Raw genomic sequence first — 21,524 nt, forward strand, 5'->3', positions numbered from 1 at the left:
TTTAGATGTGGCGCTTCGAGACATGGTTTAGTGGGCATGGTGGCATCGGGTATGCGGTTGGACTTGATGATCTTTGAGGTCTCTTCCAACCATAATGATTGTATGATTCTTTAATCTTCAGTAGACCGTATACAAGTTTGTGTGTTAGAATCAACAACTGAAGAAACAGCGAGCCAGCATCTATGTCTGAGTCAAAGTTCCTTATGCTGATCTAGTGAAAGACCGACAGGCTATCACTTTAAAACAGCAGCCTATTTGCAAATTACCGGCAAAGCCTGAATGGGGAAAAGGAGATCTTTTACAGCAGTGTTACACAGCAAACACTTAACTAATTGCTACATGATGAAACGTACACAGAGCTTAACAGCAGCGTGTAAACAAGCTAACATAAGTGAGAGCTACCTCCCTTTTTGGTTTTTTCTTCTCCTGTTTGGCAACATGAAGGCAAAGCAATTCCATTCCCTGGCATGAAAATACAAAAATGCCTCAAACCCAAGGCAATAGGCCTGTAGTTGTATAACTACATACTTTTTTGGATCCTCTCTGAATGCTGCAGTTCTTGCAAGAAACGTTTTTGCTGTCCCAGTGGTCAGCTGCTCCGCATGTTAAACAGAGGTCAGGATCACATTCACGTACAGCTAGGTAACACGGACACTGCTTAGTGTTGCATTGTGCTTTACAACGACATCCAGGAAACCTGTTTTGGCCTACAAAGGAATATACGGAAAACAAAAAGGGCAAGTATGAAAAAAGTACATTGTGAAATTAAGACAATGCAGATTATAGCACATCAGAATATTTAAAAAAACCCATAGCCATTGATATCTGTATAGGACATTTGGAAGTACTGTAAATTCTTTCCTTCCCTGATTTCACTTTAGTCTTCCTTAATTTTAAGTCTGAAAAGTGTTTCTGATTTCATTCAATGGCTAATTAAGAAGGCCAAATTAAACTGAACACGGGCTTCCTTCTCACACCATTTGACAGAATTTGCTGTTCCTGCAAACACTGCCTGCAGTACGGACAGACTGCCAGTACAGGCTTAGATGTTGGGACAGGGAAAGAAATTTATAGATAGTTTTTAAATGTTTTACTTACATTCTGAGCTGCACTGACAAAACTTCTCACAGAAGTTTTGAGCAATTACACATGGGCATGAGCTATCACAAGGCTGACGTGGATGATCGCATGGCTGATAGTTGTAAACATGATTCGATGACCCATCTGAATAAAAATAGCAACATTTTGTAAGGTTGAAAGGTGCAAACAAACAATGTGCAGTTCCCTTCACTCTTTAAAGTACAAATTCTCTTAGTCATTTAACAAAGAAAATCCCCAAAATGAAAAAAAAGCAAAACAAACCCAAACCTACGATGAGTGGGGTTAAAAAACCAAAAGACACCAAGCCAGAACTGTAACGTCACTTAGGTGTTCGTCACCATTAGTTGCCGGCTTCCTAGTGCACTTCATTCTTCCCATTACTCAGCTGCTTCGAGTATTCGGAGCTGATAACTGTTTACTGTGGAAAACTGAAAAATGAAACTACAATGGTATAATTTCCTGTGTGAACATGTTCTAGAGTAACACTGATATTATTCAGCAGAGTAAATTTGCTCAAATATCCAAAGTAATATTTACTCTGGAGCAACGGAAAACTTTCAAACAAATACACTGGCAAAATAATACCTGGTCATTATACCACTGTGCTTTCCCAAGTCAATTTTCCAATACAGACAACGTTAACATCTTATAGGCAAGGAGGGAGCTTTACCTATAGAGCAGCTAGGAGATTTTGGTGCTATATAAATTATATTTGCTGTTAATACTCCAGAGCTTGTGTTGGGTTTGCGTGTATTCATAAAAATGCTCAAGTTAGCAATCAGCAACCAAAAAGGAGAGAGACACAAACTGATCAATTATTTGTGTTGCTAGAAGTCCCAACCACTCTCAACAAATTTGCAGATAATTATTTCTAAAATAAGCTGGTTTAAAAAAAAAAAAAAAGCTGCTTTTTACTGCAGCTCCTATTGTTAATACAGTTTTTATCTGTACTTCAATGAGGCCATACTGAAAAGACTGTACATTCAGCCTCCTTCCCTTTTTATTGAATTATACAAAGTTCTTCCAGTTACATAAACCAAACAGTACCTCTTGTCCCTACAATATCTGTAATGAGAGCTTACTTTTTTCTTTTTATTCCCCCTATAATCTCTAGGTCCCCATGGAATGTCTATAATGGCCTAACATTAAAAACAAAACAAATCAAACCCCCCAAAAAACCACAAAACCAAAAAAGCAATGGTAGGATCTTAGAAGTTCAGGTCATAAATTGAATGGAAAGATGCTAACCCTTTTTCAGCTGTATCTTTCTGCAATGAGCAGCCCACAACCTGCAGAAACACAAAACAAACACAAGAAGGTTGACAGGCACTCCTCCTGCAGTGGGCTGGGAAAGGTAGCTGCATCTTGCACCCACACTTGACTTAAAATGGGAAAGTTTCTGGTAACATGAACATCTGCTAACTGTGCCCAAGTCACAAGTGGCTGCAGCAGAACCACCCTGTCCCAGTCTCTTGGAGCTGTCAAGGTCAAGGCTTCCCCCCCTGCTCCCCCTCCGCTCCCCGCACCATTCCTCTAGTCCCAGGATTGTACAGACGAGCAGCCCCCAACCCATCCCCAGCTAGAGAGATGGTTAAATTCAGATGGCCTGGAAGGAAAAACTGCAAAAGAGGAGGCTGCTGGAGCTGCTTCTAGCAGGCAGAAGCAGGAGAAGGAAGGATATGGAATTGCAGATACGGAGGGACACGGCTAAATAGGGGAGCGAAGGTCTGTTTGCTTCACAGGGCTTGGCCCAGCACCACACTGGTCATCTCCTGCAGATCACAGCCAGGGATGGCCCTTCGTCTGCAGAGCTCCAAGTATCGGACGACAGGAGATGACATCTGTCTGGCACAGCCACGCTGATGCGACCTCGGTATTTCTGCTGGTTGGACAGACTTTTCCCCAGTTTGTTCCGACTGGTGGCACCATGCTAAGCCTTTTCCCTTCTACTTCAAACTCTTATGTCCTCACAGTTTTCCTTCAGTATCCTCTTTCTCTGCTAGCTTAGCTAAGCACTCCCTTTGCAAGTGGTGGTTTTGTTTTGTGGTGGGGTTTTGTTGGTTTGGTTTTTTTTTTTTGAGAATAACATGCTTTTTGTTATCATAACATAACTCACTATACTTGAAAGTTCTTGCAAGTTACAGTTACCCCTTTTATTTTGTATCCATTTCAGATTGCAAGCCTTTCGGGCGGGAAATGTGTACTGTTCCATGAATAGCTGTGTCAGATCTAATCGAGGAAAAACACCTGTCTGGACCTTAGGTACCAAAAGGAAAAATCAGACTTGAAGGCTACTGAAATTTAAATTAAAGGACAAACTAATGTTTTTAGTTTTTCTTCAATTCTATGCATTTTAGTTAGCACTTGAATTTCAGTGAATAAATATAATAAAAAAAATTAGATTAAGAATTTTCAAAGTTTATACTTCTTGGACTTTCTTAGTATGTCATATAGCAACATTCAGAGAACATGGGAGAAGCCTCATTCCCTGGCCAAATGATACACTGCTAGCTGCACCTGGCAACCTCACTTCCTATGCAGACTTACTTAGCAGTCCAAAATCCTCGTGAACACACGTACTCAAAAATCCCCAGCACAGAACACTGGGAAAGCGATTCTGCCTTTCAGTGAATGCAACACTCAGAAGTTTGCACTCTGAAAAAATATCTCCTGCTGTAACTACTTAAATAGGACTTTTGAGCTTAATGCTTCTATCATAAAAGCGTGATATCAATTTCTATTTTAACCAAATGGTGTGCTGGCCCCCCCACCACATGCAAAGGCTTTAGGTAAACGAGATTCTCTACGCAATTTCCCTTTCAAAGCTTTACTGTTAGATTTAATGTTAAGTGCTTGACAGCCAACTTCCTTACAAGCATTTGAAGGAAGCCATACAAGTTAGAAACCCAGAGGCAGACTTCCCCAAGTAACTGAGGTTGAGGAGGGGGGAACAAACCCAAAGACTATCAGCATTACAGAGCACTGTAATAAATAGATGACATTCCTATCAAGAGTGACTCATGCTAGAAAAAAAAGGCTACCAACGTAAATTTATGAATTATGAGACGCTGACTCTTTGTAAGAAGACAGTTCCCATATAATTCAAAGGAGGAGCGCAATTTTGATTTAAATTACTCTAATGCACATCAAACTATTCTTTTTTGTCTGGCTGGTACTCGGCAAATGTAACATATACCGTCTTTTTGAACAATTCTGTCACAGAAGCTTGTTTCTCAGCCCAAGATAATAAGGACCTCCTAGCATACCAGACCCTTAAAAGCTTTCTGTGGATAGACTTCTTAAAACATCATTTCATTAGCAATTAGTATGAACTTTTTTTTTTTAGGTAAGCACTATCCTAATACTTTAAAAAGTAAAATGCCACTTGTTGACTAGTTGCCACATAAGATTTTTTTGGTTTCCATGGGAAAGTATAGACTGTATGGACAAGGCCACGTGAATATGACAAAGATTGCCACTATCAACAAAGCATTAATACTAACAATGGATAGAAAATTAAATACGGCAGTCGCAAAGGCATCAGCTTAGCCACTCTTGTAACAGAAATTGGTGTCACAGGAGGAAGAAAGCCTAGCAAGAAAGGAGATGGAGACTTACAGCACTAGACAGGTGAGACATTAGCACAATGAAGTAGTACATTCTTTGCCTTGGAACTTTCAAAGAGTGCTAGGAAGCACTGCAAGTTCCCCTGATTACTGCACAAAGCTGAAGCCTGAATGAGTACCATACTAAAGGTGGTCTAAATTATTCATCTGCCCTAGAATCCGCTATCTCAACCAGAAACAAAAGGCAAAATCTGGTCCCACGGACCAGGAAGCAAAGGTAAGGAAAAGACAGAAAGCTGAGGAAGCACTTGCGACTCAAAGCTTCATAAAAAAGGCAAACTGGAAACTCAGCGGCAGATTTCCAAGCAAGCAGGTAGATTTGTACATCTGCTTGCTGACATCTGCAGGATAGCCAGCTTAGAAAACAAGCGTTTCCAGAAGAAGTATGGCAGAAGCTGTCAAAAATACTGTTCTTGCCTGCTAACAACCTGCTAGATTTTGCCCGGTTTTCTAGGAGGCACTGGTATCAGCTAACCAGGCGGTAGAAACACATTCTTTGGAAGAAGCTACAGTAGCATTTGTTTCTCTGCACAGGTGTACTCTGCTACCAGAAATCGCACCGAAAATTCAAAATATGTGCCAATTATGTCAATATATGTAGTTAAGTCTTTGCAGCATTTGATTTTCTGGCATCACTCAAAGACTTCTTTTCAGTCTCCTAAATCATACCTTACCCTCAGCCTACTCGCCACTCTAAGACTCAGCCTTCCAAGCAGGTGCCACATAAGAGTATCTGTGTGAATGCCTCAGCTGCATTTTTGTCTGATAACAGTGAGACCGTAAATCCCTATAAAAAGGCACTCTGAACTCCAGGCAGAACCACGTAAGCTATTCAAACATATGCAGTGAACAGCAGTCCAGTGAAAGTCAGGGACAGGAGGAGGAATATGAGAAAATGGGAAAAAAAAGAAAATACTTTGAAATAAAGTTTACTAAGTAAACTCGCATCCGAATAGGGGATGAGGGAGGGGAGGAAAACAAAAAATAATCAAGCAGCAGCATTACGTGGACGTACAATCAATAACAGATCCTTACCAAGCCAGAGGAAGGAGTGCTGATTAAAGCAAATACAATTCAGCTCCCAGCAATGGAAGAAACACATACACATAAGAGAATGAAGTACAATGTCTTTAAACTGGAAGAGGGAAGATTTAGATGAGATGTAAGGAAGAAATTCTTCCCGGTGAGGGTGGTGAGGCAGTGGCAGAGGTTGCCCAGAGCAGCTGTGGCTGCCCCATCCCTGGAAGCGTTCAAGGCCAGGTTGGATGGGGCTGTGAGCAACCTGGTCTGGTGGGAGGTGTCCCCGCCCATGGCAGGGGGTTGGAACGAGGTGGTCTTTAAGGTCCCTTCCAACCTAAACCAACTGTCCCCTCCAGCATACGGTCATGCTTTTCTGAATTCTTTCTTGATTCAGATTTTCTTATTAGCTTTCTATGCAAAGTACTTCCTCCTCCAGCAAAGCAGAGTTTTCACAAACTTCCACGTTAATCTCTGATGCATAGGACAAGCTCTGACACTTACTGGCTCTCCAAAAAAACACCTAAATAAAAAGTCTTCTCCTCTCATTGATCAGCCTTATTATGGCTATCTAACAAAAATGACACTGGAAGGAGGGAGACAATATCTTTTACTGTCCAAGACGGGCGTAATCTTGCCAGCTAGTTGCTCAGTATGCCTATATGGGCACCAAGATCGCATGTGAAATAGGCAAAATCTTGTAAGAAAATCTGCTCTCAAATGAGTTACAAGAGACCATCAAAAGCAGTCTGCTGCTGCTGCTTTTCTCTTTGGGGAATGCTGCTGTTGCTCAAAGGCTGCCTGCCACACGTATTATGTGGAAAACCTGCTGACCAGTAAGTCCCTTGCAATGGAAAACTGCAAACAGGACAGAAGGATCTTCCTGGCTCTAGGACTGGATCTACTCTAGGAGTCAGTAAACTCAACTCAAAGAAGCATACGAAACAGAGGACAACTTGCAGGTGGTTTTCCCAATTGCTAGTTGTGCGACATCTTTAGAGAGTGCTCAGATTACAGTAGTATGTAGACGGGCTAAAAGGTTTCCCTTTTTTAAAAGACTACTGCAACATGGAAGAATGTAGACAGCTCGACTGCCACATATTCTGTGAAATCAAATTAAAAAAATCTCCTCCTTCAGTGAGAGTTAAAAGAATTAAAAGACATTTCAAAACTAACTTGCTAGGATAAAAGTTTTGATATTGGCAGCTAATAAGAACAAAATAACATCAAGAAACCCCAGCTAATGGTATGTGCTTTTATTTATTTGGGAAAAAAACCCAAACCAAAAAAAGTCTCAAAACTCCTCCAAAACAGTGTCAAGCTGGTAACCATACAATCCATTTCAGCTTCAAAATACATTTGAGCCTTTTAGTTGCTCTTTTGAAATACATGTAGTGGCACCATTTTTATAGCAATTTGCGTGAATTTGAAAGCAAGCTAATCCCCAACTGCATATTCCAAACTCGCACGCAAACTCCAGAGTTAACAGCCAAGCCCACCAAATACCCCAAAACTTGAAAACTGTGCCAAGAGCATTAAATCAATAGTTTTTGCTGAGAACAGAATCTCTTCCAGATGCTCACTGAATCTTTTCCTAGCTCACATCGGCTGCCTCTCTCCTACAAAGCAGAAACATTCTACTCCACGTCAACAGTATCTTTGAGCCAGCATCAGGAATTTCACTAAGCCTGGAAATAATAAATATGCTTAGACAAGCTAAGAGAGAAGTAAGAAGAATTGATGGGAAGAGAACTGGAAGAACACACTTGAGGGAAAATAAAGTTAAAGGAAGGAATAGGAAACTTTATGGGAAAAAAGTGTACTTATTGCTTGCAGAAAGTAATGTTCTTGCTAATTTTCTGTTAGCTTTTTATCTCCTATGTTTTTGTTTCCTGGGAATAAAAATAATCAATATAGAGTCGCGTTTTTCAAACCTGAGGATTCTCAAAGGAAAAATGCAGTTCACTGACAGAAAGTAGCCACCAAGTTTACAATTTCAACAGAAATTGTTTCAGATGGTCTTTATGGCTCCAGCAAAAAGCTTGATTTTGTTCTTTATTGCAGCTTTACTTCAAATAATAACTTGTCAACCTGGTTCTATAGTTGAAGTTTTAGTTGATAATGAAACTGGGGTGCTACAAAGAAATAGTGTCTCAAAGAAAAAAAAAAGGCAATCCTACTAGTTTGCTACAACGTTTTTGCTTACTGATCATCTGAATCTTAATGGAATACACCTCACCATAAAAAAACTCATGAGTTTTAATTTACAAAATACCATATAAACATTATTGAATCCCATTATAACACTTGTAAATTTAATACTTATGGCCGCAAACAAAATTATACCTCAATATCTTGAATGTTATAACAAGCTGTGTAGAGTATTTCTAATCTAAACTTAGTTCGCCTACTTGCAGCAATACACCTACAAGAATCTGCTAACAAGAATCCGGCCGTTAAAGAGGTTAAAAAGAAGGAAGAGGGGAAGAGAAGTGGAAGGTTATACTTGCTAATGCGGTAAGATGTTTGTCTGAAACCAAAACACCATTTTGTTTTATTGCTGCAAAATTTTGGTTTTGGAAGCAAAAGTAGAAGAGTTGCATGACTTTTCCTCCAAATACTTTCTGTTCTGATCCCCTGTATCTCCAATTGATTGTTATGCTAAGGTTATTTAGTAACAGATTTACCTGTGTTTCCTTTTCTTCTTTCTGGGAGGAGTATCAACATCTTCAGCAGGGACTGGAGCAATAATACTAGATTCCTTTACTCTAAACTCATACACCTAACAAGAGATACCATAATACATCCACGATAAATCTCTCACTAGTAGAAAGTTGCTCATTTTCTAAGTTAGTATGATTTCCTCCAACCAACAACTTATAGATTATATCCAGTCATAGCCTCTTTTCAATACATTTAAGGTGATTGTTTTTGTCATTTAAGAATAGATAGTCTAATTTAAACCTCCTGTAAATTTAATTTAAAAACAGTTTTAAAACTAACTTTTATAAATTTGTGGCATGAATTCTGGATCATAGCATTCTTGGGAAAACCAAGAAAATTAATTAATTTTCTCTTTTTGTAATCAATACTACTATTTCTATACTTCAGTTTTAAAAGTAAAACGTTATCATCCTTAGTAAGTAGCTTCCCTTCTTACCTGCCTGCACGTTTTGGTCCCAATCAGTCTGGCAATTGCACAGAAGTTGTCATAGTAGGTGCCAATAAGGACTCTAAACATTGAGGCTTCTGCACCACTCCATTCCACATTCTCCGGAGGCTCAATATTTGGCTTCATCTTTATTGGTGTTTGACACCTAGAATTTGCTTCTGTAATAAATAATTGAGAGAATGGGTCAATATAAGGCCACATTTCAAAAATTTTACACAGCCCTTAAAAATGGCAAATTATTAACTGTAGTTAAAAATATCCCAGGGTTTTGTTGTGGCACTAATCTAAACGCCACAACAAAACAGCACGTTTAACGTACCTCTTAAAGAAATTAAAAATTAGGTAACAGTAGCTATTGAAATGGCACTATCTCATCTCTATACATAAATCGAGAGAATCTGGAAGTTTTCTTACAGGCTTCTATTTGATTAAACTCATTACTACTCTGTCTTGTCACCCAGTTCTATACATTCCAAATACACAATTTCTAGGATTGTGTGGCTCAACTTGGGTTTTTTTTTATCCTCTTGAGCACTGCAGCTGACTGAATGAAGAAGTATTGACTAGCCTTACCAGAGGAACTGGATGTTTCATCTTTCTTTTCTTCTTCTTCTTTATCATTGTTTTCTCCTCCAGTTTCAGTTCCAGCCTCTCTGTCACTATCTGTGTCTTTCGATTCCAATACATTTATTGTCGGCGTGCTGGGTCTGCTGGTGTTGTTCGGAAGTCTTCCCCTTCGGCGGCCACCTGGACGCTTTGGTGGTGTCTTTATACGCTCAGCGGTCAAGGCAGCTGCAAACTCCTTTGCACCTTCCTAAACACAAAAGAAAATAATTCTGCAAATTTCTATTTTCCTAGATGACAGAAAAAAAAATATGAGAATTTCCCACAGAGCATACCCTTCAAAATACAAATTCTTTCTGCACATGGCACTTAAACAATATCCATTCTGCATTTTTTAAAAGGCAATCACCAGTAATTTGTTTTCTAGTGGAAAGGGGTGTGACAATGCGTAGCAAGTTTTTAGACTGGAAAATTACATGGTTTCTCATACTAAAAAATTTAGGGGAAGCATGAGAGAGATTTGAAATTCTGTTACTAAGAATTTCACCTTTTTAATTTCCATCCTGTTGTTTCTTAAGAGCACAAATACTGGATGGAATCTGCCTTTGGCAAACTAAAAAAAAATCTTTGTAATTTTTAGTTGTGATATAACTTACGAGAGAGCTAAGCCTGTAAGGCCCGGTTCTTTGACTAAATTGAACACACTAGCAGCAACATATTATTAGGAGGTAATAATCTTTTTTCCCTAATCTCAGGCTACATCTAATAGAGCTAAAAATTATTCCTACTTAGACTTTCATTTGATGATTGGAAGTTAACTCTTCTCTTTCGCACAAACGAAAGATAACATACTTGACTGCAAGTGGCCCCCAAGTATATGCACTATCATAGACCCAGCATGTCCTTACACTAAGTGTAGCTTGCTATACTGCACCTAGCACTAGCAGTTAGTGAATTCTAACATATGAAATTATCTTACCAGGTGTTGATAACAGTGCGGTCCACAAGGCTTATTATCTAACGCTGTTTCTGTATTCTTTCGTTTATAAGTATTGGGAGTTGCATGGAATGCTGTTGAATCAAAACACCACATTTGTAAGTTTTAAAATTAAAAAATATATTAAATATCTAACCTCAAACAGTATCCAAAACACAAGGTTTACCAAGATTTTACTAAAACCAGAATAAAAGTGATAACAAATGGAAAAAAACCCCACAACCCATGAAATAAACCCCATCTAGTGACATTTGACTTACCACTTAAATACACAGAGACAGCACATGGCTAAGTTTTGCATATGCCCATTTACATCAGTGAAGACAATCAGATTTGTTTCATGTATCAAGGAAGACTTGCTCTATCTCCCTTCCCGACAAACAGAAGAGACTTTACTTCCGTTACCATGTTAAAAGGAATTATTCAGGGTTTCTCCTATTAATGCAGAAACATCTCTCAATCTGTAAGACTCAGGTGTTCAGTTTCTATCTTGTCAAAAAAATCCAACCCCACACACTTCGGAAAGGTAATGGACCCACTTTTCATTTTTGTTAGTGAGAAGGACACATAAGTATTTTTACTGTATTAGTTTATCAGCACTCCAACTAGGCTGACGGGTGATAAAGAGTTCAGTTCCTGCATCCAAGCTGCAGGGTAAAAATAAGTTAGCATTGCACAGCCATTATGGATCAGAACAACCGCAGTTAAGTCTGCAACTTGCAGAGAAGGGTCCGCTCACATATCTGATGGACTCTGGATAGCTCTGTATAAGTTGCAGAATGGTGACTCAGAATGGAGCAGAACTGGGTACCTTATAGATGCAACGTGTGCACCTTTATGCCAGGATGGCAGAGTTTCCTACCCATTCCCTTTGCCAGAGCTCATCTCTACCAGCTCTCCCCCCACCCCGTGCAATCCCTGCCTCCCAGCAGGATGTTTTCAGAGAGACTGACTTTCCCGGTTTTGCTGGAAGTCTTGGGAACTCTTCCGTACCCCTTACTTAACTGAGGCCTGGAAAACCCGCAGCTAGCCTCTCATCAGAACTCATACCTCATGTTCCCAAATTATATTAGGAGCTTTTTGAAATACCATCCTTAGTTTTCTGCAATTCTCTTTTTTTAAAAAAAAAAAATTCCTTCATTCTCAAGGAACAAATTTTTTTTGTTTTAGTATAGATAAATAGATATCAATAAGTACTTTTTCCCCCTAAATGTGTTAACAGCAGCATACACAACTGCAAGGAACAAAAATGGAGAATGCACTTAAGTTTAAAAAACAAAACAAAAGACTACTCAGTGCTAGCTATCTGTTTCCTAACGCTCCACAAAGGCCTACAGAAGACACCTGTCTGAAAATGAATGATTCCCAAGCACGGTAAGAGCACTTATGCTGCAGTTAGGCAACTGTGACTTACAGTTAAATTTTTCAACACCCAGTGAATAAAAAGTGCTAACGTTCAAACGGAAAGAAGAAATTCCTCCCCTCTTACCCATATTAATCCATAAGGACTGTTCCGTACCAACACCACACACATCCTCCTCCTTCAATAAGCCACCACCATTAGCCTTTCCCACTCATCTTATTTCTAGATTGTGCACGAGGGTCTTTGTAACAGTCCACTAGGTTTTCGGGACTGAACTTATTAAATGCGGTTCCTTCCCTTTTAAAGAATGTGGGCAGAGCTCACATATGTCTTCACAGACAAAGTTTTTAAAAGAAAAATCTCTTTTCTGTGATCTGGTTTGCAGCGTAGCTCCACAAGCACTTGTTTTGCCACCAGTGGCGACGAGCACTTCTTAAAGAGAGCTTCTCTGATGAAACCACTCCGTCTCGGAACCATCACTTCATGCTCCCCTCCCATAAGGGAAGGTGTGCTGGAAATCAAACCATAAATTCTATAATGTTATGCCTGTATTAATGAGAGCAGCACATGGGAACCTCAGGGAAGCCATGTATTCTTCCAAGGCTTACTTAAGAAGGTATAAACAGTATAAAAGCATCACTAATTCAATATTGCAACACTTTCTCCAAAGAAATATATTACATTTTATAAATCTGGAAACACATTAAAAGTTTTGATTTTCCACATATGGACATATAGTTATGTAAAAATTATTTACAAGCAAGTATAGGAATGTAATTTATGCATATTGTTGCTATTAGCACTCTTTCTTCCCCCACGCTCCAGTTAAAAGCTTTTATGCAGTATGTCACTTCTCATCTGTTTCCCATATCCTTGAAGCGCTCTTACATTCTGTAGGTAAAATATGTTAAGTAACAAAGCAACCTTGCAACTTAATGCCAAGTTTTTCCACCTTTTAAGAAACAATGAGATGGAAGCCCCCCACCCAAAAGAGGAGAGGAAAAAACCCCACATTTTTCAACACTGCATCTTTAAATTTGCACAGGATACCATTTCATTCATTTAGGGTTTTGGGGATTTTTGTTTGTTTGGGGTTTGAGGGGGGTGGTGTGTGTTTGTTTGGGGTTTTTTTGTCTTTCCACATAACTGTTTTATCCTCTCTTCATACCACAGGGAAAATAATTTTGCAACAATGCAAAAGAACAGTAAAACATTTGCAAGTCATGATCCATATCAGCCTGCTACAACGTGCAGAAATCAAAACTATTCTTTTTACATGTCACTTGCAGATGCAAACGTTTCTCTCACAAGTTCATTTGTGGAGGTCTCAAAATGAGTGTTTATTTTTTTAAAAAAATGTTTTCCTTTAGACAATGAAGAAATGTTTAGTTTGTAATGCAGTTAAACAAATCAACGTTTGACTTTTTAAACCAGCAAGACCTCAAAAATACACTATATCTGATCCTTAATATTAGAATCGTATCTTGTATTTCAAAAACACCCAACGTAGTTGTTGCAAGGTATTTTTTGGGGAGGCTTGTTACAAAGAAAGGACCCAAGACAAGAATAAAACTGTTTGTATAGCTGTATTATGAATCTTGCAAATATCAGTAGTAATTCGGGTTTTTCCCCTCAAAAATCAAGGACAACTTTGCGGAATTTCCTAAATAACTAAACTTCATATTTCTTCAATAATTTCCTTCAGAAAGTCATTCTAAAACTGCTTCACTGAGCATGTTTTCTGTCTTTGAGATTTATTATCTGTCTGATCCCCAACGGGCTCAATTCTCATATTTTTCATAATGTGAAAGTACACAGGCAACAGTTTAGCCTGAAATGTACATTTGCTTCACAGTCAAGCTATTTGGGAAATTCTCCCTACCTGATATTTTTCCTTCTTCTAAATTCTTTGTTAGTCCAGACATTTAGGCATAATTCCTTGCTGTCAGCAAATGAAGTCGGTACACAAGTTTTTTCAGTAATGTCATCACCTGCACATAAAGGGATTGCCAGGTCGTCAAGGGGACTTGACACGTTAAAAATCTAATGATAACTTTTCCAATATTTAACTCAAATATTCTAGAACAAAGATTTGAAACTCCATAAAATAAGGCTAATCTTAACAAAAACAGAATCTAAGAGGGGGAATTACAAAAATCAAAACCAGACCTAACAGAATTCCTATTCTTTTTTTATTCCCTATGCCTTCTCCAGAGATTTGCGCCTTTCAAAGTACAAATCCGATCACTGTAGCCGATCATGTTACCAAAGTAATTAATCAAAAATGTCATCTGCAGAGGCCAGGACATCATCCTGTAGTGCTTGAAGTAGAACACAGGGGCAACTGATTAGGGTGCTAGCAGAAATGTTATCAACTTTTTTAAAAATTTAAATCATTAAATTGGTCCAGAGACTCTGAATATTGCTAGTGCAGCCTTCCAATAACCAGAGTAGTCTTGTTTTGATGAGGTACTTCTTCCCAGCAATGAGTCTGGTGGATTTTGACCAACAGTCTTAAAATTTCACAGAAAGCAAAGAGGTCATATAACTGACACTCTCAGTTTTTACAAGAGAAATTCCTAGCTCTAGACAGACACGCAGACAGACAGACACACAGACAGAAAACAATCCTGTTTCTTTGACGTTACTACAGACAAAAGCAGAAGGAAGCAATGCATCCAAAGCAGTGACCAGTCATCGTAAAGGTGGGATTTGGGTATGTCTTCAGGGAATGGTGACTGAAGCATCAGTTTACTACATTCAGTGTCCAGTCTGGAGGCTACATAGTGAAAGTGTAAATCAAGCTTCAAGAGATCTCTTTGTAATGATTAAGTATCAAATATGTTTTTATTAATGTCAATGCATGTGCTGCATAGCTGTCATGAAGAGCATTATCGTAACCGGTAATTTCACATGCCATCTCGACGCAGAGGTACATCTTGAATGCCTCCACAGTGGAAGTGTTATTCTTCCTTCTTTCTGCTACAGCCCTGAAAGCCTAAAGCGATGACTTAAAGTTTGGGCCTTTTTAAGTACGAGGCATGGTTTAAAATGAAGCCTTGGACATACACTGCTTTGGAAAGAATACTGACTTGTTTAAGGGACTTATCAAAAATCACCAGCAACAGGAACTTAGGTAATCTTTTAGCATAAATACTTTGTCTTCATCTGAAGTTTATGAACACAGAGAAAGGGGCCACAATGCTTTCAGCTGAAAGGATGCTGCTAGTGTGAGAACTGAGGTCCTTCAGCCAATCGGTGACATCACTCTGGACTTTGTCATTGGCTGAACCTGGCACTTAAGAACATGTCAAAATGAACCTGTCCTTCACAGCACTTTAAAAAAAAAAAGTCGTCTTACAGAGTTAGTGCCTCAAAACTGTGGACTGGTAATACCAAGCTCAGAGTAATCGGTACCAAAATGTGCTCTGTGGATCCTTTCAGCTCTACTTTTAACAATCTGCAAAAATTACTATGAAAGGCAAATCTATATAAACTATGTAAGTAATCAAATATATGTATATTTTAGAGGAGCCCATATCTTCACTGGAAAACTTCTACAAGTTTATAAAATTAGTGAGACAAAATGGCCTAAAAACACTGCTGCAGAAGTACCTAAAATCCTCTGGAGTGCTACTGGAAAAACTTTGTTCTCATTATGTCTGGACAATGCTTTCTTGCTGACTTAAAAACCAAAATCCTTTTAAAGAAGCAACACTAGACCGTCACTCAGACTCCCTGCTAGACTACCGAGAATGCCATGAACTTGTAAAACCCCTGCCAGACCAATGGATTTGCCAAGAGGTAGCATCCAGCTTCACTTCCCTGTCCTAAAGACTAAGGCTGCGCACAGTGCTTCTTGTAATGAGTCACCCCAGCAACTGAGATATTTCTAAACAAAACCTACAGCTTCACAGAACACACCGTGTTGAAGCTGGCTGGACAAGGCAGTAGCTGTAACTCCAGAAACTTACTGTTCTTAAACATTATTCAGAAGTAAGAGCTTCTTTCTTTGTATTTTCAAGCATGCCTGCCAACAGAATGCAAGGAGAAAGTGAAACTAACTGACCTAACTCCAAAAGCCACAACTACTAAAGAAACTAGGAACAGGAAAAGCTTCCCTCCTCCCCGCCAACTGCAGTTCCTCCTCAAACCGAAAGGAAACTTCAGGGATACTAAAAAGCAGCAGCACTGTGTAAAGCCTTCAGTGTGAAGTACAAATACAGGCAGATTGCACGTGTGCTGGATGAGGAGCTGCCGACAAAGCACAAAGATTTCCAGATGAACATGCATGCACACTCACAGTGGAACATGCAAATGAACAGTTAAGTCAAAAGAGAAAATTAATTTGAAACAGAGGGCACCATAGTAGTCAACGACAAGTCGAAACCACTTCATATTTGACTGTTAGGTTCCCCTTTACATTTGACACTGTTCTCAGAGAAAGAATTGCCTCAAGTAGCACTTCGGAATCTCTCTTATTCTTCATACTTTGGAAATGGAAACTAACTCCATTGCTAATGCTCTCGTTAAATCCTTCCCCCAAAACAATGGGGCAACATGAAAGCAATTTAGTGGAAAATTCAATTTCTAAAATTCATCTGTCTGAAACAATTCTTCAAGTCACCAGGTACAAGTAAAATGGCTAGAAAGTAACCTGAGAGAATAAGATAAAACTTCATGGATATTCATTCTCCCTGCTGGAAAATGAAGCAAGTCTGACAAATAACCAGGTATTTTCACAGAGAAATATATTCCATTCTCCACGCACAAACTGAGAAAGTGTAACAGAGAAACAGTAGTAGAAAACAATGTCGTTTTCTTGAAGACTACAAAAAGAGAACTAATGTTACAGGTTGGTCCAAGCCAGGAATTCTATATGAACTCATAAGTGCAAAAAGGGTAGTGAGCTACCCCAAACAGGTGCATTCAAGTTTTTTGAGGTATAGTTTTCACTGCAAAATGATGTCAAGATGGACAAGTTGTTTTCATGAACTGCAGCAATATTACTGCTTTTATTTTTTCTTCTCTTTCCTTCCTTCTGTATTGCATCTTATGGTACTTTTAAGTTTCCTGACTTGCAAAAAATGAGAGATATACAAGCGCACTATAATTGTACTTACGATGTAAGAAGCAATCATATTTAAAACAGCGTCTACAGAAGAGCGTGTGAAAAGAGTGCAGGCTTTGCTCCCTCTGAACAGATTTAGCATTTGGTCCATCTATGTTTGGTGTGCATTCAGGAGGAAGAGCTCCGGGAAGCTGCTGCTCAGTGAGTTCTTTGTACCTTAAAAGAAAGAAATAGGAGTTATTTATTCAGTATAATAAAAAAAAAAAAACACAACATAATTTTTTATTCCAGTACCACTCTGCATTTTCAGTGACAAATTAAAAAAAAATTTAAGAAATATGTGCCAGCTAGAAAGGTCAATCGGTCAGTGACCTGACAAGTTATTAATTCCATACTCATTAATACAAATGTAAAATTGCTAGGAAAGAATGCATTCATTTTCTGGACCATCATCTCCTGATATATATTACTCATTAACTCCAAAAAGGAGACTTTCTTTTTTTTAAAAAAAAAAACAAGAAAAAAAAACACACAGAAGCTTTTAGTTTACCACCTTAAAAAAATAACATAGATTATTAAACACATGCAAGCACCCACTTTTCAATAGTTTGAAAGGAAGGCTAATGAACATCTCTGTATTGTTTGACTCTGTGGGAACAGTCAATTCCCTTCAAGCATCACTTGCAGAAGTTACACAACTGCCACAGAACAAAGCTGCAAGAGGAACCATTCCTAATCAACAAATATTTAACGAAGTTAAGGAATCTTTGTTTCATAAAGCAAGACAGCAATATATCCTAAGAAATACTTTCTTACTTCTCTTTCAATTCTTCTGCTGTACCCTTGTCTGGAAACATTGAGGAAATGGCTTCAAATATCTTGTCAGAAGGAAATCTCCGAGGTGGGTGGCTTTCTTTCTCTGTCAAGGAAGCAAAAATATTCGAAAACAAACAAACAAAATTATATTTCTGCTCCTTTGCTACTTCAAGGAGGTGTTCAGAGAAAGGGGAACTTCGCCAAAATCCTAATAAAAAAGAAGCAATGTTTTTTATTTCTAAATTACAGACAACTTAAACTGCGCTAAGTGATCTTTCCTGCTAAATCCTGCTGACAGAACTCTACTAGTAAAATTTGGAGAAACCATTATTTCACCAGCAGATGGAGATGGCAATTCAGAACTCTGCCTACTTTAGAATAATGATATTTCATTTTCTGAGGAGTACCAAAGCATTTATTAGACAGATACACGACTGATTTTTGGTGCATTTGACTGTCTCAGTATGCAGATAAACAAAAATTGGCAAAAGCTCCTTTTGTAGTATTCTCTGTGCAACTCTTGAGCTAAATGGCAAAGGAAATGATGAAGAAAATGATGCTACTTTAGACCTGAAAACTGTCAAGTAGAAGGGTTTGAACAAATTTATTGAGTGACTAAAGAAAAGGGTTTTTTGGTCTTAATTTTTAAAGTCTGCAGACAGACATACCCATCCTGTTACCTTCCCGATCTTTTTGCTTGTCATCTCTTTCATCAGGATTGTCATCTCCATCATCATCATCTTCATCATCACTATATTGACCAAGTGCATTGACCAGCTCAACAAATATTTCATCATTGATAAATCCACATTCTGAAATTCAGCAAAATTGGGAATGAACAGAAAAGCACAAGGTGTATATGAAGTATTTTTAAGCTTAAAAATGAATTAAATTCTGGCAAATGCTGTAATTCATGAAAAACAATTTTGTATTTTTCCCCTCTTAGTTTCAATATATGAGCTGAGAAGAGTTAAAAATACTCAGTATTTATTTCTTAGACTGACAGCTGGGAAGGGAAGAAGGAAACTTGTTGAAATTTTTCTTTTCCCGACTGCCTATGCTTCATACTAGTAGACAAAGAAATCTCTTTTCCTTGGAATATAAAAAAATTACTCACTAGCTAGACTATTTAAGAGATTTTTATGCCAGAATCCCAATTCCAACATGATTGGGTTAAGCCAGCCTGGAAATGCATGCAAACAGTCTATGAAGCTGTCCTTGGACAGCTAGGGAATCTCCAGAGAGATTTTGGGCTGGTAGTTCCATAGCATCCACTTCCGTACTATAGACCCCACTGGCAAGGTGGTAAAAAAGAACACAGTAAAAAAAGATTTAAGAGAAAACTGAAGCATACAATGCTGCATATATCTACTTATTAGCTTATATTCTGCTGCAAAATTCAGAGGGCAGCACAGATAAACAATAAGGCATTTCTGCAGAGAGGAAAATCATAGTTAGCGTTGACAGAGACTGCTGTTATTTTTCAAAAAAATAACCGTGAATTGTGTAGGAATTGTAGTGCTTATCACCATCCTTTTGAACCTGGACTGGGGTTGGATGTCAAACTGTAACTTGAAGGAAACTAATAGTTTTATTCTTATGTAGACAACAAAAACATGCAGGTACTTCATTTGGATGTTTTAAACAGAACTCTTAATATACACAACACAGGTTACTATGAATTTCTCTCTTAAAAAGTGCAATTACAGAGGTAGCTTACAATTCTGACGCCTATATGGGAATGCTTCTGGATTACAGATTCCCACAGCATTTACATTTAATTACAGTCACACAAGAATACTAGTTATTGGGAGACTAAAAAAACCATCTTTCTACTTTCAAGATACAGTTTTGAAGGACCCATAATAACAGTAATTGCCATCATAAACTTGGGACTCAAGACGGTGAAACAAGATTAATTTTAAAGCTAGAGTGATTTAATAATAAATTAAATCAATAATAGAAGACATTTACTAGTAATGTGACCATTTTGACATAACCAGTTCTCAGAGAGGGATGTCAGCTATCAGTAAATCTGTAAAAATATCCAAAGGCAAAACCTCCTGAAATATTTCATTCAAACCTCCTGAAATATTTCACTCATATAAAGGCACCAGCTCTCCTGAGGACATTAACAAGACTGGTGTAGAACTGAGCAGCATTTTTTATTGAATCGCAGGCTTAACCTTCACGAGTGGCACACAATGTACTCAAAAATGTAGTTCTCTTTCTCAGTCACTTCAGCATTAACAGGAACATAATCAATTTTAAGAAACGATTCCCCATTTGAGTGGAGGGGGGGTGGGGTGGGTAATGTTTCTGTGAACTGGGAAGCAGAGTAGTCAGAGAAACCTTTACAACTGTAAAGCTGAGGCTTGTATAAGCCAGCTCTGAGTGGGCACACAGAGCAAGTGAAAAGTTGCTATTTCACTCAGACTTTAGCAAACTAAGAGACAGATGACATCGCCTATAATCCAGCCACCACACAGAATAAGAGGCAAATCACAACTAAGAATACATATATATAGTGTACCAACAGAAGGATACAACTTTGCTGTACAGCTAATTTATAGAAAGGAGGTTTTTAAATAGCTAATAATTTCCTTAAAGGGAAAAAACCCACAACCCACAAGAGGTTATTCTATCAAATCACATTCACAAGTGTTGTCATTATCAGAGTTTTGCATACTTCTTCTGCCACTCTCTGCTAGGCAGGACATAAGTAGGGACGTTACACTATTCTATTCCAAAGAGCTGAGCATAAAATGGAAGATCAAGAACTCCTCCAAGTTGCACCTAGGCATTATGATGAATTACTGTATGGTCTAGGGAAAAAAGTTAACATGTTCAATTTCTCTATACTACTACTTTAACAGTTTGCAGTCTTATAAAAATGCAAAGCAATATATTTAAATAAGGAAGTCTGTTATACCCAATGTTTACAAAACGTAGGGATTCTAGAGACACTACTGTAACAATCAAGCATCAGGCTTTAACAAGCAACACTGACAACAATTATTTATGTAGGAAGAAGTGATTAGTATACCTGAGTGTTTGGGCTCACCTCTGTCTCCATGCACTTTCCCATCATAGTTCTTGATCAGTTCTTCAATAAAGGTACCATCCTGGTCAAGCACTTCATCTCCCATATACGGAATGTTATGTAAAACAGTTTCATCCTCTACCTAGTAACAACAGTTACAATCCAACAATTTTAAATTGCCTTTTCAATTGACCATTTCTGCATTGCTATTTTCACAATCTACAAGCGTCTATCTATCACAGTTAACTAACTAGCTTCACTGCTTTAGCACATTTACTATTCACTAGGTAAATAAAACAAACCCCTCATCTTTGTTCAACAACTTTTGGCACTAGTGGTGACTGGCTCAAGATACGGACACTAGCTCCTGACATCAAGGTTAGCAGGGTGTTTCCACAAAGCTTCTACTATTGAAACACAGTAAGCTACCTAGCTTTGGGAAGTTTGCATTTGACAAGTTCATTCTCCCTTCCTTGGTTCTCTCCCGCAGTAACGTGCAATGGAAACCACCCCTTTATTGCTTTGCCAGGGATAAGAAAATATGATACAAAAAGACTTTAAATTCAAGGTGTCTAAACACACTTCACAATTTAATCTGAGCTCCACTGTCTTTTTTTTTTTGTCTGCATATACACTAAAGGCATTAATACTGTCATGTTTTATCAGTAGAATTTACGGGCCTTGATACTCAGCTGCAACTTCCAATACTACAGAAGAACCTTCTATTGTCAAGAAAACAAACGTGAACTTTCCT

General features: G+C 38.3%; 1 protein-coding gene across 5 annotated transcripts in view; it reads right to left on the bottom strand.

Annotated features, from left to right (window-relative positions):
• The window catches only part of EZH2 (enhancer of zeste 2 polycomb repressive complex 2 subunit), a 29,846-nt gene that overhangs the window by 3,709 nt on the left and 4,613 nt on the right, over positions 1 to 21,524 (bottom strand). For 3 of the 5 annotated variants that reach the window (XM_009706521.1, XM_009706520.1, XM_009706522.1), the window contains 11 exons: positions 20,792 to 20,912; positions 18,396 to 18,539; positions 17,728 to 17,830; positions 16,964 to 17,127; positions 10,460 to 10,551; positions 9,490 to 9,730; positions 8,905 to 9,074; positions 8,432 to 8,526; positions 2,350 to 2,390; positions 1,099 to 1,224; positions 529 to 707 (listed from right to left, as the gene is read on the bottom strand). In XM_009706521.1, the coding sequence (XP_009704823.1) occupies positions 529 to 707; positions 1,099 to 1,224; positions 2,350 to 2,390; positions 8,432 to 8,526; positions 8,905 to 9,074; positions 9,490 to 9,730; positions 10,460 to 10,551; positions 16,964 to 17,127; positions 17,728 to 17,830; positions 18,396 to 18,539; positions 20,792 to 20,912 (1,476 nt within the window). Of the gene's footprint in view, positions 1 to 528; positions 708 to 1,098; positions 1,225 to 2,349; positions 2,391 to 8,431; positions 8,527 to 8,904; positions 9,075 to 9,489; positions 9,731 to 10,459; positions 10,552 to 16,948; positions 17,128 to 17,727; positions 17,831 to 18,395; positions 18,540 to 20,791; positions 20,913 to 21,524 lie in introns of all 5 variants that reach the window. The other 2 variants (XM_009706519.1, XM_009706524.1) reach the window with 2 other exon arrangements.

The sequence above is a fragment of the Cariama cristata genome, unplaced genomic scaffold, assembly GCF_000690535.1.
Source record: "Cariama cristata isolate BGI_N322 unplaced genomic scaffold, ASM69053v1 scaffold8778, whole genome shotgun sequence".
Lineage (NCBI taxonomy): Eukaryota > Metazoa > Chordata > Aves > Cariamiformes > Cariamidae > Cariama > Cariama cristata.